At 43.3% G+C, this 27,677-nt stretch overlaps 1 protein-coding gene across 5 annotated transcripts in view; it reads right to left on the bottom strand.

Annotated features, from left to right (window-relative positions):
• Window positions 1–1,403: 1,403 nt before the first annotated feature.
• Window positions 1,404–27,677, bottom strand: part of PTP4A2 (protein tyrosine phosphatase 4A2) — a 44,652-nt gene continuing 18,378 nt past the window's right edge. For 3 of the 5 annotated variants that reach the window (XM_053268795.1, XM_053268798.1, XM_053268797.1), the window contains exons 2-6: window positions 18,659–19,336; window positions 15,965–16,057; window positions 8,709–8,839; window positions 6,399–6,473; window positions 1,404–3,792 (exon numbers count right to left, since the gene is read on the bottom strand). In XM_053268795.1, coding sequence (XP_053124770.1) covers window positions 3,684–3,792; window positions 6,399–6,473; window positions 8,709–8,839; window positions 15,965–16,057; window positions 18,659–18,754 — 504 coding nt within the window. In that variant the 5' untranslated portion in view covers window positions 18,755–19,336 and the 3' untranslated portion in view covers window positions 1,404–3,683. Of the gene's footprint in view, window positions 3,793–6,398; window positions 6,474–8,708; window positions 8,840–15,964; window positions 16,058–18,658; window positions 19,337–19,441; window positions 19,562–24,615; window positions 24,679–27,677 lie in introns of those variants that run through there. The other 2 variants (XM_053268799.1, XM_053268800.1) reach the window with 2 other exon arrangements.

The following is a 27,677-nucleotide window of genomic DNA, read 5'->3' as shown; positions in this document are numbered from 1 at the left end:
TGGAAGTGGGATATAGCTATGCAGATTTGTTGTTGCTTGTAAAAGGGAACTGGTGCAACTCTTTAAGGATGCTTTAGCAAAATCATCCTAAGATAAAGCACATACACATCCAAGCTATGACAATATAATCCACCTGCATACACCACCTTGCTGATCTTTGCAGCAGATTGGATCTCAATACTGCTTCAGTACTTCCCGCTTATTGATTAGCTATTGGTATTCCAGGAGCAGAGAAAAGGCCATTTGGCCATTTCTCTGCCTAAACCAAGGTTATATGAATTGGCCTTTTACAAAGTTAAAGCACAGAAGGTCACTTTCAAACAGATTGAGTGCAACTGCCTGCTGATTTCAGAGAGCTGCAGCTAATAGTTATTGATGCAGTAATTTTGAGGGCGAGATCCAAGAATAGCCAGTGAACGTCCAGCTCCAGTACTGAAAAAGCAGTAAGGATCTCTGACAGGAAGTGGGACATTATCTTCCTAATTGAGAGCCATCCTTGTTAGCACAGCAATCATCTTGTGACTATTTTGACACATGAAATGGCTGCAACTCACCACATTGGGGTGGGGAATTAAACAGCCCAGTAGTATCCACCACATTTTTCATAGCCCCCTTCCTGCAAGTTCAGGAATACCTACATGAGATTTTTCCTAGTTTATCCCAATTGTATCTGGACAATTCTAAGTAGGCTAGACTGACAACTTGCCAAAGCTACATCGTAATTTTCAGTTTTCATCTCTCCATCCCCTGAGTCTGCGCTACCCTGGTTCTCCGACACTAAACTCCTAGTACATGGACCATCTTTACTATTGGCTTCTGCCTGGCCCTGGGGACGGAGTAAATGAAAGCCATTGTTGGCAAAGTTCAAATTCATTATGGTTTTCTAGTCTCTGAAGTTCCCTGGTACACAAACCCCAGATTCAATGTAACAGCTACTGCATATAAGCAGAAGGAAAAAGAAACTGCTTTTATTAGGACTACCATCGCTCAGTAATCCTGGCAACAGAAAAGGGATGCAGAAATCTTGGTTCCATTTACAGAATGAGGGGTGGGTATTAGAAACCCACTTTTTATTGAGAAGCAAATGTTACTAAGCAGGTTTTACATCTTTCCAGACACCCTGAGGCAGAGAACACACATTACTTTTAACTGGGTCAATTTTTGTTGGGAATGCATGTTCCTGATGCACAGAAAACCTTTAAAAGTGTGACTCATTCACAGGGCCCATCATATGGGGCGGCACACACATCACCATGGATGAGTTTGTCACTTCAAGAAGAGACCCCACACAAACAGGATAGGTAGACTTCTGGTCCATTCAGCAGGACACTTCTCACATTCCTGCCCTCACACAAAAGGCCACCACTAGTGGTTGTAACAGATTAACGAAGAACCAGCACGAAGACTTTATGCAGTAAGAACTTTATTGCACCATGTTCCAAGTGCTGAACCAGAAATTGTGCCTGTTGAGTCCCACTCACAACAAAGCTCTAGCATGTCTACTCTACGACAGTATGCACACCCGTGTGCTTGACCGCCCACCCCGTGTCTATTCTTTTTAAGTTTGCAATACAAGCCAATATGCTATAATACAAAGTGAAAATCAAGGAGGGGGGACAAAAATTACATATAGAACAAGTGAATTTCTTAAATTGTTCCTACAAGTTTGGGGCTGACTTGTTCAGCTGCAACATCTAAGTCGTAGCAGATTTATCTGGCAAAAGGGGATACTAACTTTTGTAGAAATGGCCATCTAGTTCCAATAACTATTTATGCCTTAATGTGCACCAGAGAGGCATTGCAGAGGTGGAAAGATTGGGGGGCGAGATTTAATATTTAGGACTTTACCTACCTAGAATATTTCCCCGAGTAGTATCTTCTTCCTAACATGCAGGCCTTCACAATGAACACATATGTTCTAATGCCTGCTTCCAAGTACTTGCCATATTTTAGAGAAAAGGAGGAACTTATGGCTGACAATGTAGATTCACATCTGTTAAAAAAATCACCCACAACTGCACTGATTGGCATAGTAACATGACAACTGGCTTAACTTAAATCTATATGGAAACTAATTTCAAGTCCATGATCTGGCTTAAAATGCGTAAACGGGGCTGTGATCAGCGATCAGACCCAACCCAATAAGATACCCTGTCTAGGAGGGCTGCAAGACCTTGCCTATTCCCACTGGAAGAACTGCTGACAGAGACTGCTCAAAGCCCTTGATGCTGCACAAGAGATTACAAGGGCAAGCTAAACCCTAGAACGTAAATGCAAAGTCTTGACAACCAAACACATTCTAAAAACACGACGAGCTAGAAGGGAGATGGCTTCTGTTGGGTACTTCAACTGTGGACCCAGCCTAGCTGAAGCCTATTTGAAGAGCACACACCTGAAGCTTGATTTGCTGGCCCACAAACAATGCTCTCCTGCCTTTCCTGGCTAAAACTCAACCCCCTTCCTCTATCTATTGTGGACTATATCCCTACATATATTGTTGAGGAAGACGACAGCATATGCACACAAGTCATTGGTGGTATGCAACCAACAAATCTCCCTTAAAAACCTGGTGAAAAGTCAAAAAAGGCAATCAGTGGTTAAGGTGAACTGTACACGAAACCAGTCTGGAGAAATACCCACACAGGCACTGAGAACTCAAGATCATGATGCCAAGTGGGCACCAAAGCCCTATTTCAACCTAGATTTCATTCACGTTTATTCCATCCAGAGAGGCAAGGATCACTTTATGACAGAGGAATCATTTTAACTACTTTAAGTCAGAGACTTCAAAACATGGATGCCTAGTCTTCCTATACAGAGTCAGTTTTTCCTGCCCAAATTGCAGGAAGTTGATTTCCAACCCAAATTCTTTGGAGAAGTGAATCTGTAGGCAAATGGTAAGCAACAGCACAGCACTGAGGACCTCTGAAATATCTGCCATCATATAATTTGGATTTATCTACACAATCAAACTAGAGCCTCACCCTTTTAAGCACATGCTGAGAGCCTCAACATTATCAAAAGTGTTCCAAAGGTCACAGGTTGTACCATCCTTGTCCCAGATGGCCAAGTGATTGGTGCTTGAAAATACTACCCAGTGAAGAAAAGGACTTTCACCCAGCACGTCAGAGAGAGATGCTGTTGGTAAAACATCCTGGTAAGCTGGATGTACATATGCCACTATTTCCAAGAGCACCCATCTGGGCTTAAGATGGCCAATCACTCCCATACACCTACAAGGACTGTACTCCAATCTGCCTGCCAGAAGAGCAAAGACAATGACTGTTACGAAACTAAAAGAAATCCCCAGGTCAGGACCTAACTGAGGGATGCTGTCCCACTTAAAGATTATGGTTTCTGCACAACCTGATACTCTGGTTTTCCTTGAGACATAAGATGGATTTTATTAGTTTTTCTTCAAAAAGTTAAAAATACAGAAGGTTCAAAGAACTCTTTTCTCTTGGCAGATGTTCTGGATGCAACATGAGAAGACAATCCTTCACTGAAATGTTTTGTTTTAATTTTATTTTTTTTATCACAATCATCATTAGGACAAAGGCTGAGGAGCACTGGCTCCACTGCTACGGTGAGGATGTCGTCCGATTCCAGAATTACATTTCCAGGTTCCACGAGCCCAGAAAGGCAGCCCTGAGAGCGCCCAGACTCCGTGAAGGGTCTCCCCCTTACTGCACAATGCAGTGGCCATTGGCATCTCTGAAGCGTAGTCGCATCTTCGGTCGGTATTTCTCAAGGTAAAGCAGCTGTTTGGAATTGAAAGCTCCCCTCCTTTTCCTGAAATAGAAGCACATCCAAGGATTTAGGCCTCCTGCACAAATATTGAGCATACTTCTAAAAGCCATTCACTACTCCAGGCCCCCAAAGCAGCCAGTGCCTGGCCTCTCTACACCAGGGACAGCAAAGCCGAGGATAAGCAAGATTGCGGCACCTACTGAGAGCCAATTGGATCTATGGTTTATAATGAGGGCTGAAAGCTTTAAGGGGCTTAATTGGTTGTCGATGAAGACTGGGGTCTTTATGTGTCGGCGCCACAACAGCTTGCAAAATGAAGAGTCCTATGGTGCCTTAAAGACCAAACATTTGTTATGGCATTCCTTGTCAAGAGTCCACTTCAGTACAAGCATCCTCAGTTAGCAGTCATAGACATGGATACAGTAGGGGGAAGTAACAGTGAGGAAGTGAACCGTGGAGCCAAAGGGCTATGACACGCAAGGGGTAGTGGCCAAGCACTATTCTACCATCAGCCAGAGAGCTAAGGACAGTTAAGCTCTTTTAAGTTATTTTTACGGTAATTCTTTGCAAGCCACCTTGCGGACTACTGAGTCTAAAAGCAGAGTATAAATCTAAGGGGGGGGGGGGAAGTAAGGCTTAAATGTGTCAGCGCAGTAAGGATTGGCAACAGCAATAACTGGTGATAAGTCCAGCTGACTATGAGAAAGCAATAAGAGGACATCTGTGTCCCTATTCACATCAAAACAGACAGTCTCAATCTTGAAAGTAGTGGGGCCAACTGCACTCCTCCCTGGGCTAATAGGGCAACAGGAGAAGCTCCAAATTATGCAGAAGCTTCCACTGGCATGGGGCCTCCTCACCCCCACCCACCCCAGCTCATCATTCAGGACTGTGAGGTGTTTTAATTCTGGCAATCAATATCTTCCAGATCTTTCACTGAGGCTCTTACAGGCTCAGAAAATGTGTGGCATGGCATTGCTTTCAGAGGCTTTCCCTGGCTCAAAGCTTACAGGATCAATTTCCTTACAGTGGGGTAGAGCCTACCCCTGCCATTGGTTTCAGACTTCAATGCCGCACAATCACCTTCGAAGTTCCTTCAATCACATGGAGAAGCAGGGTCAATGGCAACCACCCATTTTGGCTGGCTACCAAGGCAAGCCAAAACTGGTGGACCCTTGTGGGGAGAGTGTCCTTCTGCATGGTCCTGGGCTTTTCATGCTACTTTGTGGCACAGGAAGCTGGCTCTGCTGTAGTTCCTACACTGTAACGTTGGAACTGAAGTCACAGCAGTGGCAGCCAGTTTTGATTTGCAATGCGAGAGCTAAAACAAGCACCGTTAATTTTTTAAGACTACTTTGTTTCTGATGCAGTACTGTAGTAAGCAAACAAAAATGGTTGTCCCTTTCCTTCTAATAAAGTGTGTTTGTTAACTTGCAGGCTCCCTAACCTGCTTCAGATCATAGCCACCTACAATGAAAGTTTAGGCAACGTGCAAATTTAATGGATGAAGGAGTCAGTTCGATCAACAGACAATCAACCAAGTAGAGTCTTTAATCTGCCAACAGTCTCAGCAACAGTAAACATCTTTCTTTCTCTATTAAGAGAAACTACCAAAGCCTTCATTCAAAACCTACACCTTTCCCATCTCCATGGCTGAAAAGCATGCCTGATGGTTGTGGGTGGCACTTTTAAAGTGACAAGACACCATAGGAACATAGGAAGCTGCCATATACTGAGTCAGACCCCTGGTCCATCTAGCTCAGTATTGTCTGCACAGACTGGCAGCGGCTTCTCCAAAGTTGCAGGCAGGGGTCTCTCTCCGCCCTATCTTGGAGATGCTGCCGGGGAAGGAACCTGGAACCTTCTGCTCTTCCCAGAGCGGCTCCATCCCCGAGGGGAATATCTTACAGTGCTCAGGCATCCAGTCTCCCATTCATATGCAACCAAGGCAAGGCTGCCTCCTGCCAGCTGAGTCAGGGCAAGTGAAGCAGTGCCTAAGCTCTACAAAGAAAAGCAAACTTGCCATCCAAGAGAGGAGCTGGTTTGATTCAGAAGAATCTGTCAGCTTCCCATTAAGACAGGAAGCCAAGTCAGTTCTGCAAAATTTCTTTTGCTAGAGCTTGCTTTTTCTTTGCCTGAGGTGGAGGGTGGAGGATGCATTTAGTAGCAGTTCAAGTCACAAGCCTGGCTCATACCTAATCATCATCCAAAAGGAAGGACTGGCCAGAACCCCTACTAACTGGGCAAAGAGGCACCTTTTAAACATGGCGATTCTCTTTATTGAGCAGGGGGGGAGTAACTGGCACTATCCACCCCCAGCACAGTACCTCCAGTGACTGTTGCTGGTGTCTATCCTATGTTTCTTCTTAGAGTATGAGCCCTTTGGGGACAGGGAGCCATCTTTATTTACTTTTAGTTCTTTTTGGGAACCGCTTTGGGAACTTTTGTTGAGAAGCAGGATATATTTGTTGTTGCTGCTGCTGCTGCTGAAGAGGCATCCATCACAAGCCTACTACAAAGCTATGAGAAAATAGCAGCAGTTGGCAGCAAGCCTTGTAACAGGCAAAGGATCAATCAATGCAAAGAATGCTACAGAAAGGGAGCAGAACAGTGGGTGACATGCTGGGGGATCACTCCCCTCCACTTACTGCCTTATGAACTGTACCGCGTCTTCATACTTCATTCCACATTCAATGAGTGCGAGAGCAACAAGAACTGGGGCTCTGGAACAAGAAGAAGAATCAATATAAATTTAAACTAGGCCCACAGAACCCCTAGAACCCCATATCTAATTAAAACAGTCGTGGCCCCAACACTCCAGCTTCTGTCTTGCAGCAATGGAATTAACATTTGGCCTGCTTTGTCTCATGCTGCTAGCCCTGTGTACAATACCAAATCAATAGCTTTCTGGATGCTCAGTATAGAAGAGCAGCATTAATTTGCTGTGGTTCATGCATTTTGCTGAAAAAGTAGATTTTAAAAGTGAGCTTACACCACACATTTTAAGGATAGGAAAACAGCGGCAGAGTCCATCAGCAGTGATTCTCTAAGTGAAAGGCTTGCCTCTCTCGAGAGGTAGGATCACTTCTTTGAGCCCCTCCTTGGCTGGAGATACAGTCATGCTCACCTGCACTGCCTACTCTAAACTGGTGCAATACAGAAAATTGTACATCTCCACCCTTGCTTGTTCACTAAGAGTCAACATGACCACCTTCACCCTCCCCTACTCCTCAACAGGTGGCCAGTGAGTCACAACAGGTCTGTTGAACCTTGCTCCAGCTTTGGGGCTCTTCTCCTGTTGGGCAACAGCTTTACTTGCAACAATTGATCAATTAAGGTTTCTTTAATCCATTGACTGAACCTGCCTAAGATTTCTTTTTGTCTACCATTCTCACTATCCTTCTGCCCATTCTGGGGATAATTTTCCTCTTGCGGCCACATCCAGGGAGGTTGGCTACAGTCCCATTGACCTTGAACTTCTTAAAAATATTTGCAACTCTTGTCACAGGAGCATCAAACTGCTTGGAGATGGTCTTATAGTCTTTGCCTTCAACATGCTTGTCTATAATTTTCTTTCTGATCTCCTCAGACAACTCTCTCCTTTGCTTTCTCTGGTCCATGTTCATTGTGGGACACACGATGGTACCAAACAGCAGAGTGACTACTTTCCTCCATTTAAATAGCCTGAATGACTGACTGCATGACTGGAGACATGTGTGATACTAATTAAAGAAAACAGCTAATCTGAAACATCACTATAATCCAATTATTTATGATCTTTTCTAGGGGTACCAACAGATGTGTCCAGGCCACTTTAGAATATCTTTGTAGAATAAGCAATACTTTCTCTCTCTTCACACTTGCTTTGCTTTACTCAATGACATATCAAAGGCATGCAGGTATACATTGCTTTTCATGTAATCGCTTTTCAGAAGGTATAAAACACTTTTTCAACTAGCTGTAAGGGCACCAACGAATTTGTCCACGTATGTATCTAGTCCAGCATCCTGTTTCCCACACTGGCCCACTAGATGCCTCTGAGAAGCCAGAAGTGAGGGCCTGCCCCCTCTCCTGCTGTTGCTCCCCTGCAACTGGTATTTAGAAGCATCTTGCCTCTGAGGCGGGCCTATAACCACCAACCAGTAGCCACTGATAGACCTATCCTTCATGAATTGCATGAAATTACCAGACCTTGCCCTATACCCTTGTCCTCACTTCCCTCCATGGTGAAAACTGTCCATTTATTCCTATAAATCGCCGTTTCCTGTCTTTTAACCAGTTACCTGTCCCCTTATCCCATGACTGCTAAGTTTACTCAGGAGGCTTTGGTGGAGAACGTTGTCAAAAGCTTTTTGGAACTCCAAATATACTATGTCAACTTTAATACTGAAATAAGAGCCTCCCTATCTATGACAGCTTTTAAAAAGTTTTTAAAGATATATCTGTTCACCCAGGCTTTTAATTAATATTGTTTTAATGCCGTTTTTAAATATTACTTTAAAAAATTTAAATTGTTGTAATGTTTTAAACTTTTTGTTTTAACTAATGTTTTACTTTTTAAATATGTTAGTTAAAAAAACCAAAGCAAACTTTATCCTTATGCCTGATGAGATTCTCAAAAAACTCCAAAAGGTTAGTGAGGCAAAACTTGCCCTTGCAGAGGCATGCTGGTTCTCCTTCAGCAAGGCCTGTTCTTCTGTATGTTTAACAATTTTTTCACCATCACTGCAGACAGTGAGAATTCACTGGTTTTTGAAGATGTGGCTCTATTCTGAGTGCAAGTCTTGCCGAGTAACTGCTAGGGCATGTCTACGGGCCCACAACTGATGAATCCGCTTCCTAGCACATAGTCAAGTGGGTCCTGCTGCATCACTGGCATTGCTGGGCCAAAGACCTGAAGTCAGAGTCATCTGGCCACAAACCTCACATCACGTGAGTGGAGAGTGCAGCACACTTACCTTCCCAGCCCTGCAACACAGTGAACAGCAACACAGCAGCCAGGTTGTTCACGAAATTTGGTTTTCAACAGGTTGAGCCAATCCTCCACAATCTCATTTGGAGGTGGTGCTCCATCATCAAATGGCCAATCCTTTGAAGGTTAGAAACAAAAACAGAAAGATTACAGAAGTGTATGGTCCGTGTTTAATTGTACTTTTTTTCTTCATTGTAATCTGCCTTGAGCAATATTTATCAGAAACACAGTTAAGTTTTCAATAAGTGAACTGTGGAGTGCAAGTGGGTATATTAAGCTAATCAACTAGAAGTCTGAAATTGCTAACCTGATTATTGTGCAGACTGGGAAGAAAACAGAACACAACAGATTACAGGTTTTATATTGAATTATTAGTTGATATCTTATTGGTGCAACATCTGGCAGGAAAAGCACAGTCCAGTTTCATTAACATAAGACTCTTTGTGAAGCAGAATGGAAAGGTAACCAATATTCAGTTCAACCAGCATATTATACATGCAATTATTTGTAAATCATTCAGACAGCAGCCTAATCAGCAAGAAATCTATTTGCGTATTACCGAAACTCTCCAGTCGTTATTCAGCTATGGCTCTCATCATCATGAGCCCCTAGTGGTGCAGTGGTAAAACTGCCGCCCTGTAACCAGAAGGTTACAAGTTCGATCCTGACCAGGGGCTCAAGGTTGACTCAGCCTTCCATCCTTCCGAGGTCGGTAAAATGAGTACCCAGAATGTTGGGGGCAATATGCTAAATCATTGTAAACCGCTTAGAGAGCTCCGGCTATAAAGCGGTATATAAATGTAAGTGCTATTGCTATTGCTATCATCCTCAGTTGCAATAAACTGTGGCTGGGGATGATGAGAACTCTAGTTCAACAAGAGCTGGAGAACCTGAGGGTTGCCATTCCTGGAATGGCACTTTCATTCCAAGTGGCAGCTTACAGTTCTTAAGTAATTTATCCACCTAACCACCCAATGAAGCATGTCAAGCAGACACAGCAACTTGCCCAAAGTTAACAAGTTAGCTTCATGGCTAAGCTGGGATTCCACATGAGGGGTGTCCTCTCATCCAAACCCAACGCACCGTTGTATGCCGACCACAGGCCCATATCAGAGATCAGTCACCAAGGGGTTACAGACTCCTGCAGTGTCTACAAATAACTGATTTATGGCCAACAAGGTAAAGAGTCAATTTCAAGGTGCAGAGTTTATTCTGAGAAGACTTAACCTTACTACTTCACAACTTATTTTTTGGGATGAACATGTCCAACAGCTGTCTGCACTCAAGGGCCATTTTGGCCAGGAAGCAGGATAGAAAATATGATAAGAAAACACAATTGTGTGTAGAAGACAAAGGTTACCATCCAAATAAGACTTGCACAACTGGAATACTTCTACTCATGTGGGTGCTGATCCCAACTTGCTTCTGCAGCCACTGTGCCCACTGAAAATATGTTCCTAAGAGTCTCACAACTCTAAAGAGCAGCCTTGCTGGATTAGGCCCAATGTCCTACAGTCCCAACATCTAGTCCTGCAAGGCCAATCTAGCTTAACAGCAGCCCACCAAATGCCTTCTGGAAAGCCCACAAGCAGGAGATGAGGGCACCCCCCACACACACCATTGCTGCCCGGCAACCGGTACTCTGAGGCATCCGAACCTCGAGATAGCCTGCAGCCATCAAGACTACTAGCCACTGATGGAGTTATCCATCATGAATTTGTCTAACCCCTTTTGAAGCCATCCAGGCTAGTGGCCATTACCACATTTCATGGCAGAGAAGTCCATAGATTAATTATGCGCTGCATGAAAAAGTACTTCCTTTTGAAAATCCTACATTTCCTGGCAATCAGTTTCACTCGTTTCACAAGTGATGCCACTACAGCTGACTTCACATGTGGGAATGTAACCCACATTCCTGTACATTCAACTTTTCAATTACAACAGCAATTAAGTTTAAAATGGGAATGAGAGGAGAAACCCTGCATGTTTCCCAAAATAATTTAAGCCACAGAGGCAGCTTCCTAAACATGCCACAGATTCAGTCTGCAGAACACAGCATCCGATTAAGAAGTGGGGATTTTCTATTATTGCAAACCCTTTACTTTGCTAATCATGAGTGAAGGAACTTCTGAAAATCAAGTAAGAGCGGATAAGTGAGCACCATGCAGCCGTCTCCTTAGGAAGGCTGCATGCATGCACCGTTTGCAGATTTTCAGAAAGCAATTTAAATCATTTCTATTCAGACAATCTTTTGTGAACAATTTAGTGGAGCCCCTGTGCTCCCTGCTTGTTGTTTATTTTCTGAAAGAGGCTGAATCCACATTTTAAATCTCATAACCAGTGTTTATAGAAATTGCTATATTTGAACATTGATGTATTTTATTTTTATCTTCTTAAGCCACCTAGAACTCTCTCTGATTAGGTGGGACATTAATCAAACTAAATCCATCTCCTGGTAACTAGAATCATGCTAAAAATTGGCCATTTTCTAAACCTTGCTTTCATCATGCCATCATTTATGAACTAAATGCAGGTTAAATATTCTCCCATCTTCAAGTCATCCTACAGGGCGTGTATGCTCTCAATCTAGGACTCCCCTTCTGGTCAAGTCCAAACAGCTGGCACTGGGCATCTAAAGCCTTATTATTCTGATCTGAGCATAACTATAAACAAGGTGGTAACCATGGAAATGACAGCAGCAGTTACTTGAAAGAATTCGAACACATGACCTCTAAGGTTACAAAGATAGTGACCGAGGTCAGCAGAGCATTACTGCTGGGATCAGTTGCTCAATGGCGAGAGGCAATGCAGTTACAATTCTTAGGATTTGTTTCAAACTGGGCAGGCAGGGAGAGGATTGAGGGATTAGGCCAAAATTTCATGAGGAACATTTGTTCCGAGGAAGAATCTGAAGGGGATGGGAGAAAGAGAACAAATGAGAATAACTACTACAAATGTTATACGGTGCTGTGAGAAGAACACAGAGTTCTTTGAGAGGAGGAGATTTGAGTGGAATGAAGGTGGGAGAGTTGGAGGAGCAAAAGGTACGATGAGAAATAGGACCAAGTGATGGAGGAACGTGTCTTCCGTTGAGCGCCCAGAGGGAACATCCATTAAGAACTGAAAGGAAGAAGCAAATGCTGCTACATACCTCCTCTGCCAAGACTACATTAGAAAACAAGAACAGCCCTGGTGGATCAGGCCCAAGAAATCCCATCTAGTCCAGCAGCCTGTTTCACACAGTGGCCCACCAGATGCAGCTGGACGCCACAGGCAGGAGTTGAGGGAATGCCCCATCTCCTGTTATTCTCCTGCAACTGTTACTCAGCAGCATCCTGCCTTTGAGGCTGGAGGTGGCCTATAGCCCTCCGACTAGTAGCCGTTGATAGACCTCTCCTCCATGAAGTTATCCAAACCCCTCGTAAAGCTATCCAGGTTGTTGGCTGTCACCACATCTCGTGGCAGAGAATTCCACAAGTTGATTATGCATTGTGTGAAAAAGTGCTTCCGTTTGTTGGTCCTAGATTTCCTGGCAATCAATATCATGGGATGATCCCTGGTTCTAGTGTTATGTGAGAGGGAGAAAAAATTATCTCTATCCACTTTCTCCACAACATGCATGATTTTATAGACCTCTGTCATGTCTCCCCATACGCGTCTTTTTTCTAAACTAAATAGCTCCAGGTGTTGTAGCCTTGCCTCATAAGAAGGGTGCTCTGGGCCCCTGATCATCTTGGTTGCTCTCTTCTGCACCTTTTCCAGTTCTACAATGTCTTTTTTGAGGTGTAGTGACCAGAATTGTACACAGTACTCCAGGTGTGGCTGCACCAAAGTTTTGTATAAGGGCATTAGAATATTAGCCATTTTATTTTCAGTCTCCTTCCTAATGATCCCTAGCATGGAATTGGCCTTTTTCACAGATGCCGCACATTGAGTCGACACTTTCAACGAGCTGTCCACCACGACCCCAAGATCCCTCCCCTGGTCAGTCACTGACAGCTCAGATCCCATCAGTGTATACTTGAAGTTGGGAGTTTTCATCCCAATGTGCATCACTTTACACTTGCCAACACTGAACCGCATTTGCCACTTTGTTGCCCTCTCACCCAGTTTGGAGAGATCATTTTGGAGCTCCTCGCAATCTGTTTTGGATTTCACTACCTAAAAGAGTTTGGTATCATCTGCAAATCTGGCCACCTCGCTGCTTACCCCTGCTTCTAGATCATTTATGAATAAATTTAAAAGCACCGGTCTCAGTACAGATCCCTGGAGGACCCCACTTCTTACTTCCCTCCATTGTGAAAACTCTCCATTTATACCTATCCTCTGTTTCCTGTCTTTCAACCAGTTAGCAATCCACACATGTACTTGTTCCCTTATCCCTGACTGCTATGTTTCTTCAGGAGTCTTTGATGAGGAACTTTGTCAAAAAGTTCACTTTTTGGAAGTCCAGGTATACTATGTCAGCTGGATCACCTTGATCCACGCAGTTGCTGACACTCTCAAAAAACTCCAAAAGCTTTGTGAGGCAAGATTTCTCTTTGCAGAAGCCATGCTGGTTCTCTCCCAGCAGAGCCTGTTCTTCTATGTGCTTTACAATTTTATCCTTGAGGATGCTTTCCATCAATTTGCACATTATCAGTGCAAAGCTGCCAATTCCAATATATAGTACTTGAGCACCACTATAAGTCTACCAATGTGCAGACTGCAAAGGCCAGGGTTTCCCCAGGTTAACAGCCATACAAAACTGCCATGGCAGCAGTTTATCAGATTATATCTTATGCCAGCACCAGGGAGACTTCCAAGCCTCAGATGAAAGGACGGACAAGAACCCATATTCAGCAGTAGAGCCATTAAAATTAAATGTTTCCACTTGCATTAAGTTCCATCCAATTTGATCAAGCATGGCCCGATCCAATCCAACAACTGAGACCTCCATTTAACAAGCCAACTGGGCCAGAGGAAATCTGGCAATTTGCAGGGTTGGTTAATCTGAAGGGCCAATCTTATAAGAGCCCAGAAGACTAGAAGCGATAATTGCTACTGCCAGCAATTTCTAAGGCATTTTTAATTTGCAAAATTCTTAACATTTATTACATTTGCCTTCACAAAAGTCTGTGTGGCCAACTGCTATTATTCCCATTGTACTTATGGAAAAAACAGAAGCTGAGCCAGAATGAGCCCAGACACAGCAAAAAGTCTATGGAAGCAGCAACAAGCAAGTCTCGTGTTTTTCTAAGGCACATCAGCAGCTCCTCAGCAAACAGCCCATGATGAACCCCTAATAACCTTTTTAGAAGAGAATTCAACCTTGTCTTTCCTGCAGCTTATCTTGAGCCATGCTTGCTATTCAGACAGAGCTATTTTTAAAAGCAGCCACAAGGATCTGTTAAGTTCCAACAGCTGGCATGAACTCGAATGCCAGTGCCATTTATCCCCACCCACTTGCCTTTTCCAACATTTCATTTCTCTTTTGCATACACTTGTTTACCAACACTATGGGTTCAAACAGGCCATGTGTAATTTGGATGCCTTGTTTTACCATCTGTCAGGGAAGGGTAAGTGAGTGGGTGTGTCCATCCTTGCCCCCCAGCTATTCCTGGTCATCTCATTGGACATTTCTGGAGGGACATAAAACTATGATGAAATAATTTTCTGCTTTCTAGCATTTGTTAATCTTCCCACCTAAATTTTAGAGGGCACCCTCCATCCTATTTGTATTCTCAGGGCTTTCTAAACAAGTAGTTAGCTTTAGAAATGAAAAGCATTGATGGTAATCCAATCCCTTTTCTGAATGGCCACAAGATGTGTGGAATCTCCTTTAGGAGAATAAGGTAGCCAACAGGGAGGGTGGGAGGAAGAGAAGGCAGAAGTGGTACACTATCAAACCAAGTGCGCTCAAAAGTGAGGATATCCCAAGGGAGAAGGGGTGGGAAGAAAGAGAAGGGTCACCAGACCTCCACCTAGATATTCCAGTGGAGCACTTTTTATTTACTGGCAGAGCTTATACGAGCTTGCCTCCTGCCAAAACACAGTTAAGGCATCCGGAGGAATCAGGGGACAGTCCTCAGCCAAAGCTGGCTTAGAGACTATCTGCTTGAATGAGTCTTTCCCCAAGAAACTGAGCCACTGCCTATGAAAAGGAAGAAGGAGGTATGGAGGCAAGTTCTGGTTGCATTGCTTGGATCAAGTCTAAGGTAAGCAGCAAGTCTTTTGTCACAAGCTGCAGCAGAGCAAACTTATATTCCAAAATATACTGCCTTTGATTCACTCAGTGATCACCAACATGTGAAAACAGAGACAGAAAACAGGCAAGAGCAAGGACTGGTCTGCAGTCACAAGGTGCTGCGGTTGGCCTCAAGGAGAGAATGCAGATGAGGTAGCAGGAGGAGGAAACAGATAGCTGTCATGATGGCAGTCCTTTTCTAGCCAGGACACTGAGCACATCTCACCCCTGAATGTGTCACGTGTCAGTCCACTGCTCAACTGGCCTGTCAGCCATGTGAGGACTGAGCACGTGGGTAGGGAGGGACACTGCATTTTTAACAGGTGCCAGTGACGACCTCTCCAGAACGATGGTCATGAGTAAGAGGCTTGCCCCAGCCAAGCTAGAACCAGTCAGTGCCTCTCCTACTACAGCACTAAAAAATGACACAGACAACATGCTATCCAAGGACATGCTCACATGAGCAGATGCTTCAGCTGAAAGTCTTAACGAGCCTACCTCCAGCAATGATCCCACTGAGCATTAGTGAGAAGTATCTACTCCGGAGCAGCACAACTTGGGCCCTCCTGCAGATGCTGGAGTACAACTCCCATAATCCCTTACTACTGGCCACTGTAATATATTCAGGGAAGAGCCTGATCCATCCCTTCCCAGGATTATCCAAAGAGAACTTCCTCCCCTCTATATGCCAAGTGAGAGAGGAATTCCAAGCACCTTTGGAGCTCATCCTGCAAATGACCACCTAAGGGCTCAAGTGCAATTGGGTTGCAAGCAGCTCAGTGACCCAGAACCCTTCAATTCAGAACCAATCCACAGCTTCAAGTCAGTGGTTCCCAAACTTGGAATTGCTGAACTACAACTCCCATCAGCCCCAGCTACAATTTAATAATGATGGGAGCAGTAGTTCAGCAACATCTGGAGGCTCCCAGTTTGGGAACCACTGTGCTAGGTCATCATGAGCAAGAAACCAGGCAGTTGAAAACACGCCAAATAAATGAACTTCAAAAGGTACTCACTAGAACTTGGATTCCTTCTTTTTCAACTGGTGCTTTATCATAGGTAGCATCACAGACTCGCACCAAGGTTGTCACTCCATACTTCTTCAGCTCCTTTGAGAACAAAACAGGATACTTGTCAAACTGACAGCTCAGAGGAAGGGAAAACACATTTTGTTTACACAGGTATAAAAGGCTTTAATAGTAACAAATGGTAGCTGGCAGTCTAGGGCAGCCTTCTAAGGGACAGCACTTTTGCTGCTGCAGCATACAAAGGACTGTCATCTAGAAGCACTCTAGTGTGTACGCTTCAACTGTACAGAAGTAGCTGGAGGAGAAGGCAGAGAAGGATAGAGGGCTTCAAACTGAAAGGGAGGACCGGCCCATAGAAGGGAGTGCAATTAACAATGGGCCCAGAACTAGTGTGTCTAGCTGAGCCAGAGCAGCCCAGCAGCTATGTCCTACTCACTGACACATGGAGGAGGAAGCTTGACACTTTACCTACAGTGCCCAAATGCCAAAAGGTAGGCCTTTTAAAGAGAGAAGGCTTGAACAACATTCTGTGGGGAAAGATGAGCGCAATGCAAGGCCCAGAGAAGCAGCCGCACTTAGCCAACAATTCAGCCTCCTGCTCTGTATATCAAATACAGGTTTGGGGCACAACCACCATCAACTGTTCCCGTGCAGGCCATGTTGCAACCAACTGAAGTGGTGCTGTACCCAACTGGAAACTGATCCATGGGGCATGTTTTAACTGATATGTCACTTTCATTAATATGGCTGGTGTCCAATTTCCAGTGATGAAGACTAAAAGGGAAACAACACAGCCAGCCTTTACACTTCCTTCTCCATGTGCAATGTTTTCAAATCCTTGCAGTCCCAAGAATCTGATTGCTAGCTTGTCAATCCCTCAAAGAAGAAGTCTACTGATAAGCAAGAGTATCTGAAGTACAGGCCAAGCATAGGATCTATGAAAGAAGAATGAAACTTATTAGGTCAACTTTGCAAGTGCTGGATTACTGATCTGACACACAAGGGTCAGGGGGGAAAGCTGATCATTATGTTGTCAACTATACTCCAATATCATGTAAGCTGTCCTCTTACAGAAGTTTAGGTCATTCCGTTCAACAGCAGCCTTTTAGTTAGTGAACCAATTGAGGGATGAGACAGATCCATGAACTCAAAGTTTAAAAAATATTGAACAACTTTATTATGGAACAGTTAAGTAACTAACCTAGCTCTTCCAGAATCTGGCAATACCACTGAAAAGCTACATTCTCACCCTGAAGATTACGCTCAATCTGCAAATCCTATTTTTAGAATTGTGAGTTGATACCAAAAGTTAGGCTATTCACCCTTTCTAGAACAGCATTCCAGAAATGTTCAGCTTTAGAAGAAGTTGAAATAGATGGAGCACATGACCCTTAAGATATTATTCAAAAGGAGAAAGACACAGACCCACAAGGCATTCATATTGTAAGAATATTCTCACAAGCCTTTAACCTGATGGATAGCTCATATATTCACTTTATTCCCCTCTTTGATCTTCCAAGTGAACCATTAAAAGGAAAAAGAGAAAATATAAGGAAATATGTCCCCAGGAGTCAGTGACAGGCAAGGTGGATAAAAATCAATGATAAAATCAGATTTTTTAATTTAAATCATATTTTTTATTTAAATCAGATTTTTAAAAAAATACTTTGAGGGGAAAATCTATCTAAAGATAGTTTTCTATTAAAGATACATTATAGTCCAAAGGTATTCATCATGAAATAAGGATTAGTTTTTAATTATGTAGCATGAGGCTGTATATATGCAATGTTTTAATTTTTTGGTAAATGAATTCCATTAATCCATTCACAATGTCATGCTCTTCCAGAGGTTTCTGTAAGATTATTTTGGGCATTTTTTCTATCTAGAAAAGGACCAAAAATGAAACCATCTGGTTGTAAATATTAAGATTATACCAGCAAGAATGAGACTTTATGTAAAAAATCATGATTTAAATCTAGTCTTACTGGTAGTGATTTAAATTGTGATTTAAATCAAATCCACCCTGGACAGGCAAAACAGTGTCAGATCTGGTGCATCACTTGCAAGACTATCTCTGTGCAAAGTTCCTTGGTGGGAACACACTCTTTGTATTCCAATATACTTTCTCCTCCCACTTCCTGCATTTGTGGAGTCCAAGCACAATAACCTGCATGTAGTGGCATAGAGCCCACAGGCAAGATGGTTGCAGAAGCAGGGCAGGGGAGAGGGGCGGATGGCAGGTGATCTAGAAAACACATGGGTATTCTTTCAAAAAAGGACACCATAGAAGATTTAAGTCAGCCCAAATCTATACTATAGAACTGCTGGGCATTTCAGAGGTCTTTGGAGTGTGCCCCAGATCACAGCTGATGCAGGCTAAGAGTCAAGCAAATGAAGCCTACACTGAGAATATGCTTTAGAACACACCCAACAATCCACCCAGGTCTACACACTGGGGAAGTGCTGGGGAAGGCTGGCATTGGTGAGCAAGCTTCCTTTTGGGCAGCTAGCCTGCCATTACTGATTGGTTTTTCACTGGCAAGCCTCAAGGAATCACCAGGGCTCCCCAGGACAAAGACTGAGAACCACTCCACCAGAGAGACAGAGGTCTACTTTTATGCCTCCCAGTACTCTCTGAAGCAGCTCTCGAAACACATTCTGCTATAGATACCCTCAACTTACCTCCGTGAATTTGTTGAGGGTTGCATTGGTTGGGTTGTGGGTGATCAGGAAGCGCATACTCTCATAAGTAATCTCCACTGGAGCGGGACGGTTCATAGTGGCAAGAAGAAGAAAAAGTGTGTTGGGGCAAAAAAAAATTTCAAACCTTACAACGTTTCACAGCAGAAAACATTTAAAAAATCACTAAAGTGTCCGGGGATCGATCAGAGCTTTCCTTGTTTACTTGGTTTGTTTTTCAAGAGGATTCTTCACTTCAAGAAAAGCAGGTTTGCTGGAGCATCTGCTGGAATTCAGCTTCAGCCTCAATCAGGTAGCCTGCTTCCTTTGGACTCCACAGTCTCCTACTACATGCAAAAAATAGGCAGCCTTTTCTACATTTAGGCACTGGTGAGGCACAAAGAAAATGTAAGGGCAGGTCTTCTCTCCACGTGGGTTCGGCCAGACTTGGCTTCTCTAGTGTCACTAAGAGGAAGGGGTTTCCAATGTGCAGAAGATATCCCCATATATTTGAGGCTTATGTCTCGGTGTGTGGAGTCTTCAAGGCAAAGCTTAGTTATGGCACGTAGGACCCTGGCCACCAGCTCACTTGTCAGCCAGGGTGCTGTGCTGGGCCCGGCAGAAATCTGCCCGGACACTCAGAATCGCCATAAATGTGTGGCGTGGATTTGAACGGAAAACCTAAGAGGGGGAGAAAAATCCACACTTGAGAGTGATGCACAGATCACAATGGAATGTGCACAGAGAAACAACATACCTACAGCATTAAAATTTCAAAGTACATACCTGCTTCTGAAACCGTTTTGGATATAAAGTGGACTGCATCTATCAATGCAGTGTGACAACATTCCTATGCTACAAAACTCTCCCCTTTTGATTAACCACAGCCAGCTCTCATGTTACCAGCTGTCAATTAAGGATCTGTCAGCAGCTGAGATCATTCTGGTTCCAGTTCATACAGCACTATGCCTCCCCCTCTCCAAGCTTTAGGAACTATTAATGCTTCTGCTGAAGCCTGTCACAATCTACTGTGTGAACTAAGCTTTAGTTTTGCAAATCTGTCCCTTAATCTGTTGCTATCTCAAAGCAAACGCTACCCATAAAAATCAGTTACCTTTCATAAACTGTGGAAGATTCAGTTTCAACACATGTGAGTGAGTTTCAATAAGTGCTCTGTTTGCCTTGATCGCATACACACAAGTCATGCCAGCCGAAAGTCAAGAGCAGTCCAACTTAACATTTTCATAAGGCAGAGCATTCCATGACGCACAGCATAAAACAAATACCAGGCAACTCTAACCTGCATCACTCAGTGTTGATCTTTACCAAGGTTATGACATATGTCAGCTAAGACAATGCAGTAAGGACAGGACTGCACTGTGGTTTATGATGTAGGAGAGTTTTGCCCACAGGAAAAAGATCGGACAGTATCCTGCAAAGGGCCACCTAGTATCTCCCAGACTACAACATGTGAAACTTGAAGTTGGGAGGCCTTTAGTTATAAGGGCTGAACACAAGCTTCACATAACTGATGCAACAGCAGCAACAGCAATGTCTGCAGTTTGAAAGCAGTCTAATCCCATGCTCACCTGTCATGGGAATAGAATTACACAACTCTAATTCTCCCCTCCAACCTAAAAAGCAGCTGGCTCTTTAATGCTGGAAGAGACAAAACTCTGCAAGCAATTTCAATTCCTCAGACCTCTGCTGTGCCGCAAAGGCTATATATTGTATGGGGCTCTCTGAAGCCATAGTGCCAAGAGGGTCCAAAGTTGCAAAGGACACAGCCTGCACTCATTTTCGCACTTGGTGAAAGGCAGGAGAAGCAGTGCTGGGTGCAGGGAAGAGTTCAAATCATGTAGAGCACAGCAAGGGGTGGGTGACCAACCCTACAGCGCTTATTTTCCCCTCTGAAAGCAAGACACAGTTCCCCAAAAGCTCGACTGTCCAAAAACAACACCAGGTGATGAGACAAGATGTACTCAGCTGCTAGACAGCTTTATGGTTTAATATGGACTTGTGGCATGCTCACTTCAGCAGCACATATACTAAATTGGACTTGTGGCATCAATTAGTGCTGGGGATTGCAATCATGCAAATAAATGTGAGCAGCCGCCCTCACCCCAAATAAAGAACCTCATCAAGTAGCATAGTCTGATCCCTACAGCTGGGTTCAGATTTTCATCTAAACCATGGTTTAGGTAACTGAAAACAAGCCACAGGCTCTTTGACATAGCAGGAAGATAGCTTCCACTTTTGATATAACCACAGATCCTTGTTACATCTGAACTCAGGGAACATTTGCTAAACTAAGGTCAAACAGTTGAGACCTAACACAGAAATGTGGTTATTTAAAAAATGAAAATGGAAGCTATCTTTCTCCTGATGCACAAAGGAGAGAAGGGAGGGCAAGCAGACTCATGCATAGTAATCTAAAGTTTAATTTAGATGACTGTCTGAACTAGACTAAAGTCTTGCAAGTCAACATTAGGGGCATTAAGGATTTCTGAGAGCTTTTTATTCAGTTTCAAGAATCTGAAACTGCACACAGGAGAAAGAGAAGTGGGAATGTCCCAATTATCTGCAATCTCTACATCAGCAGAGTAAGTTCACAAGAGTTACTATCCTTTGAAGTACATTAGTGGCCTCCCTACAAATACATGGTCTTTGTGCAAAAAGGAGACGAGCTCTTTGCAAAACAAGGCAAAAGGCTTCTGGCCTAGTAACTAGACTAAATAACTGACCAACCAATTCAACCAGCATTGAGTTGGGCATGTTCAATAGATTTTGTTAAGTGTTTGTCTCATCCAAGGAGAATGCTACAAACAGGGAGCCCTAAGTCACCACCAGGTCTCCTGGGGGCAATTTCTGGCAACTCAACCAATGGTGACCAGGCAACATGTCAATTAGTGGAATAATTCTAACACTAGCCTTGTTCCTTTAACTGTATCTCATATTTGTATATAAAAGGTTTTGAGAGGCTCCAGTGTGAAAAGCAGTATACAAGCAACATAAAACAAGAGCTATGCAATCAGAGGGATCAGGGTAATTCACACCCAAGATTCTCCCCATTGCCAGTATAGGCCTTTAGCTACTGTCCCTAGAATTTTAATAATCTTTAAAAGAACCCAATTAAGCAGCAACACACTATTCTGGCCAGCACTAAGTCAAGCCGCCTGCAGGCCCTTAATTGCTTCCATAAAGGGAGGCACCCCAAGGCAAGACACCATTTTAATTAAGTTGCCACTGGCAAGGACAGGAGTACATTCAATCACCTAACTCAGTCCTAGTATGGCTCTTAGTCTGAATCACTGAACCTCAGATGTGTGAGTGAACTCTAGAATATTAACTAACTGGTTTCACTTTCAATTGTGAATTCTCCCCCACAGAAGTGCTACTGAACCAACATCCTTAACATGCATCGCTTACAAAATATCTACATTTCAATCATTTCCCAGTAAGTCAATTACCCTACAAAAAAAATGTAATAGTGATTTTAGACTAAAGTCAAAGGCACAGATATTCCTATATAAAGTAATTATGGAGGGCAGCCCATTTCAGAAAAATGTAGTGGTTCAAGCCAAGAGCCCCATCAAAAGTAGCATTTGCCCTGCGGCTACAGAAGGACCAATGTCTTATGTTGCATTAACTCAAAGACTCAAGGAGACAAGCTATTACAACAACTAGCATTTATACACCGCTTGAATACCCAAGGCTTTAAGTGATCTCTAGAGCGATCATGTATTTATCAACTTGCATTTGTGGTGGCAAGGCTTTGCCACAAGCAGCACAAGCTTGGGGGGCAGCTGGAAAAAGGCAAAAGTGGGGCCAGGGAAAGATCTAGAGTGGACTCTGGGTTGAATCCTAGTACTGAATTCTGAACGGAGTCATGGTACAATGTAGCCTTGGATGCAGGCAAAGAATGGAGGGAGGAGGGACTGAGGGAGGAGCTCTAAACAGATTGTGGAAAAGGACAGGGTTTTCCACATAAACATTGCACTGACAAAGGGGTAAGGGCACTGTTTTAAGGTTTTGTTGTTGTTGTCATTTATTTTAACTCATGTTTTAACTTTTTGTTTGCTTGTTGTAAACCACCCAGAGATGTGAGTTTTGGGTGGTATACAAGTGTGTTAAATAAATAGATAAATCAATAAATAAGCCAATTCCATGCTAGGGATAATTAGGAAGAGGATTGAAAATAAAACTGCTGGTCTTGTAGTAGCAAGCATGACTTATCCCCTTAGCTAAGCAGGGTCTGCCCTGGTTGCAGATGAATGGGAGACTAGAAATGTGAGCACTGTCAGATATTCCCCTCAGGGGATAGAGCCACTTGGGAAGATCAGGAGGCTTCAAGTTCCCTCCCTGGCTTCTCCAAGAGAGAGCTGAGAGAGATTCCTGCCTGCAACCTTGGAGAAGCTGCTGCCAATCTGTGAAGACAATACTGAGCTAGATAGACCAATGGTCTGACTCAGTATATGGCAGCTTCCTATATTCCTATGTTATACAAAACTATGGTATGGCCACACTTGGAGTATTGTGTACAATTCTGGTCACATCTAAAGAAGGACACTGTAGAACTGGAAGAAGTGCAGAAGAGAGCAACCAAGAAGATCAGGGGCCTAGAGCACCTTTTTAATGAGGCAAGGCTACAACGCCTGGGGCTTTTTAGTTTAGGGGGGGAAATCGTAGAAGCAGGGGTCATTCCATGAAATTGATTGCCAGCAAATTTAGGACCAACAAACAGAAGTACTTTTTCACACAACACATAATCAACTTGTGGAACCCTTCGCCACAAGATGTGGTGACAGCCAACAATCTGGATGGCTTTAAGAGGGGTTTGGATAACTTCATGGAGGAGAGGTCTATCAAAGGCTACTAGTTGGAGGGCTACAGGCCAGCTCCAGCCTCAGAGGCAGGATGCTTCTGAATACCAGTTGCAGGGGAGTAACGGCAAGAGAGAGGGCATGCCCTCAACTCCTGCCTGTGGCTTCCAGTGGCATCTGGTGGGCCAATCTGTGCAAGAAGATGCTGGACCAGATGGGCCTTGGGCCTGATCCAGCAGGGCTGTGTTTTTTTCCTAATTATTTTTATTGTTTTATCAGAAATACAGAGAAACATAAGAAAATAGAAAATAAAAAACAATCAAAGCAATTACAATGATTCTTACAGTCTGTATACATCCACCTGAATTCTTTCCACCAACATCTCCTTCCCCCTTCCCCCACTCTGAAAGATAAATGACACAACACAAATGTGTGAACAACAGGGCTGTTCTTATGTAACGGATAAAACTTATTCTTGGGTTCAGGTAAATATAGTACAGTATGTGCATGTGAGTCCTTTCCTTCCTGAGAAGCAAGAACCTAAAGAGAGGATAGGGCTTAAACAAATGAACATGGGCAATACAATGATGGCCAATGATAACAGGAGTTAAAGGAGGAGATCCCCTAGTCTTGAAACAGAATAAATTCCAGAGTGTTATCAATGGAGTGGGGCAGCCTTACCGAGTAAGCACTGGAAGCTGTGGGGGTGGGTGGGGAGAATGCATTTTATCCATTGATTGGAGCTTAGCCCACACAGGCTGCCAGACCACTCGTCTCAACATAGCTGTATCGCATTCTCACGAGTGTGTGGCATATTAAGCTGAGAAAAAGCAACTTGCCCAAGACCATCCCAAAAGCTTTAAAACTGAGCGGAGGAGTCATTAAAACATTCATCTCTTGTCTTTCAGCCATACAAGGACCCGCAAGATGGCCAACAACAATATCTTTCACACACTATAAAAACTAAGAACACTGAAAAAGCTGAATCTCCATCACCACTGTCACAATCTAGCCGACAGGTAAATTATTTTAAAGGCAGCCAATTAAACTGATTTAAACACCCAAATTTCTGTTTTTATCCCATTTTTAGTTCATTCGCCTACTGCCTACAAAGCTATACCAGAAGCTACACCCTACCTTTAAAGACCCCCTCGGAACTTGCACTTCAGCTTGTGGCCTTGGTGGCTCCAAGACAGAAGACAGACTGCAACAGCTGCAGCTTCCCATGATTGCAAGACAAATATTCGGGGAAAGGTTATTTGGATCACCTTTCAACATAACAGAGCAGAGCAGCAGGGTACAAAGCAAACCTGCTAATTTGTTACCCCGTCATCGAAGATTAACCACCAGCGTGTGCAAGCAACACCTTACGGTTTTGCTTATCTGAACGCCTTTTACTCCTAGCCGAATTCCATACTTACTCTTCATGTGGTTAGAATGAGTGACCATGAAGAGTGGTGCAAAAGTCAGTCAGGACAAGTTTTTCCATTTGTAGGGCAAAAAGAGTACTTTTTAAGCGACAAGTTGCTAGTAGTTTTCTTTCCTGAAACAAAACTTGTGCCACTAGCTTCGAAATGAGAAAACATGGTTGGGAATGTTGTTAGATATCATTTGATCATGGTCAAATACTACCACATCTCAGCAAGTTAAGAACACACAGGCATCAGTGTTTAGCAGGAATTTAAGCAGGGGCCACCTTTCATCAGTTTCAAGATGCCAGTCAGCATGGGCAGAAATGTTTGCTCTTTGTGCATGCACACTTATGTGCACTCCAACACTTATGCCAGAGTTCAACACAGAAAGGCATCCAACAGGGCAGTGTCAGAGACAGGTAACCCTTGCTTCACTTCTCCCCCCTCCAGAAGTCCAACCATGCCCTGCCCTTTATGTGTGATTCTGCAATCTTACATTGCAGAAGTGTAGGCTTGCTATCTCAAAGACAAGTGTTTGAGAAGATCACCTAATGCTGATAATTTTTCCGTAATTCTGAACTTTCCTTTTCTCCTTTGTATGTGCATTCTACAGAAGTCTGCATATTATCTAAATCCAGAGTCAATACAAACCAATGTTTTTATTTATATAAAAACAAGTAAAAAAATCAAAATTCCAAACTTTTATTTATATATATTTTTAAAATAACATGGTGAAAATTAAGTCTAATCACAAACGTACTATATCAAAACTTGCAGTCTCAAAAAAACAAGTTAACAACTATCACACACACTGAGTTATCTACCAAACATTCATGTCAGTTTCATTTCATTAAAGCAGCTCCAATCTGCACAGTGGAGCCCAGCAACGACCAAATCCTGCTTTTGGAGTTTTCTGGATTGTTTCTAAGCAGACTAAAGTCACATGTGCAAAGACACAGGCTAGCTAGAAGGGCAGCTGATTTGTGGTGAGGCTGGGCCAAGATAGAGAAATTAAGACAGAGGCCAGATTCACACAATGCAGAACCTGAGGTTTCTCCAGCAACACAAGCTAATGGAGGGAACAAGGTTAGTGCTGCTGACAGTCACCTATCTCAGTTTGTTGGAAGCCAGTGACACACTCCAATATGCTCTCCCAGCCTACCTTGCACTGCCCTTGAACTGGCAAGCCTTCCTTACATCAGCTGCCCCACAGTCACTTGTCCTGAAGGCAAAGAGGGCAGACTCACCTGGAACCAACCAGAGGTCATGAAGTACATGGGTTCCGACGTAACACATACAAGAGAGCCAGCAGCATCTGATTTGGCAAGCCAGCTTCAAATCTTGGTTACACATCTTGACTGGAGGCAAAGAGTGAACCTCCGGTTCCTGCTTTGGCAGACAGTCACAGACAAGGAACTTTGCAAACAGGTTCCATGCTGTGTGTGAAATCACCCAGAAACACTTCTACTACTATTTAGATGCTGTTTTTCAACAATAAGATGCAATATAGAAAAGGAGGTAGAGTAGAAAATGAATAGCTGATATGATGCACAGCAGTGCGGCGCCACTGAGCACCTCGCCACAGCTGCTGCACACTTGAAAGACAGCCTTCATGCTGTTATGAAGGGCCAGTAGGCAAGCAGCACAACCAAAGTCCTCCCCATTCGCAACAGAGGAAACTACGGGGAGCTTGTTGCACAACCACCTGTTCTTAACAGCATTGCAGCAGCCCAGAATGCAGTGTTCCAGCAACTGAACGGGGCACATCATGTCAGCAACCAGAAAGAAAAAAGGAAGGCATTATTCAGTGCACCTCTATTGCCTCACACAGAAGAACTGTCACAGCTTCTGAGTGTAATTGTCAACCTATCTGGAAATATTTTGACCCTTCTTTGGGTCAAAAGGAACGTGTGTCAAGTGTAAGCAATGCAAGGAGATGCAGGACAGTTTGACTAAGATAACGCAAAAAGCTATCAGTTACATTAAAAAGCAGGTATGCACTATTTCCTAAATTAGTAACTATCAGGTTATCTTTAAAAAAAAAACAAAAAACAGAGTATATTCTCCTAGATGTAAATACTCTATTGAGTTGTAAATTCCATGTTTTAATGATCGGATTTGCACCACAATTTAAGAAATATGTGAAGTATGAGTGTAGGAAATTTGATTTAAACTGAGCTTCTCTTGGTGATTTAAACCTTGATTTAAATCAATCCATCCTGTATAAGTTTCAATATAGATGACTTTTTGCAACTTAGCAAAAGCTACAATGCAATGAAGAGCCATCTGTAATATCCTTATCTTATGCTTTCCCTTTTACAACACTCCAGAACTTAAGTAGTCTTTTAAAACTACCTTTAAAGTAGTTTTAAGTAGTTAAAGAGGCACCTTTTAATGTGGTGATTCTCTTTATTTCGCAGGGGGAGAGTAATTGGCCCTGTTCACCCCCAGCACAGTACCTCCAGTGACTGTTGCTGGTATCTTATGTGTTTTTTAGATTGTGAGCCCTTTGAGGACAGGGATCCACCTTATTTATTTATTATTTCTATATGTAAACGGCCCCTGAGCCATTTTTGGAAGGGCGGTATAGAAACTGAATTAATAATAATAATAATAATAAGAAGAAGAAGAAGAAGAAGAAGAAGAAGAAGAAGAAATAGAAAAAACCACCAAATACAAAGATTTACAAATTGAAATTGAAAGGCTGTGGCAGAAAAAGAGCAAAATAATCCCAGTGGTCATTGGCGCCCTGGGTGCAGTTCCAAAAGACCTTGAAGAGCACCTCAA

Source organism: Hemicordylus capensis, chromosome 7, assembly GCF_027244095.1.
Source record: "Hemicordylus capensis ecotype Gifberg chromosome 7, rHemCap1.1.pri, whole genome shotgun sequence".
Taxonomy (NCBI): domain Eukaryota; kingdom Metazoa; phylum Chordata; class Lepidosauria; order Squamata; family Cordylidae; genus Hemicordylus; species Hemicordylus capensis.
Note: the sequence above shows the minus strand (reverse complement) of the source record. Positions and strands in the feature narration are given on the sequence as shown.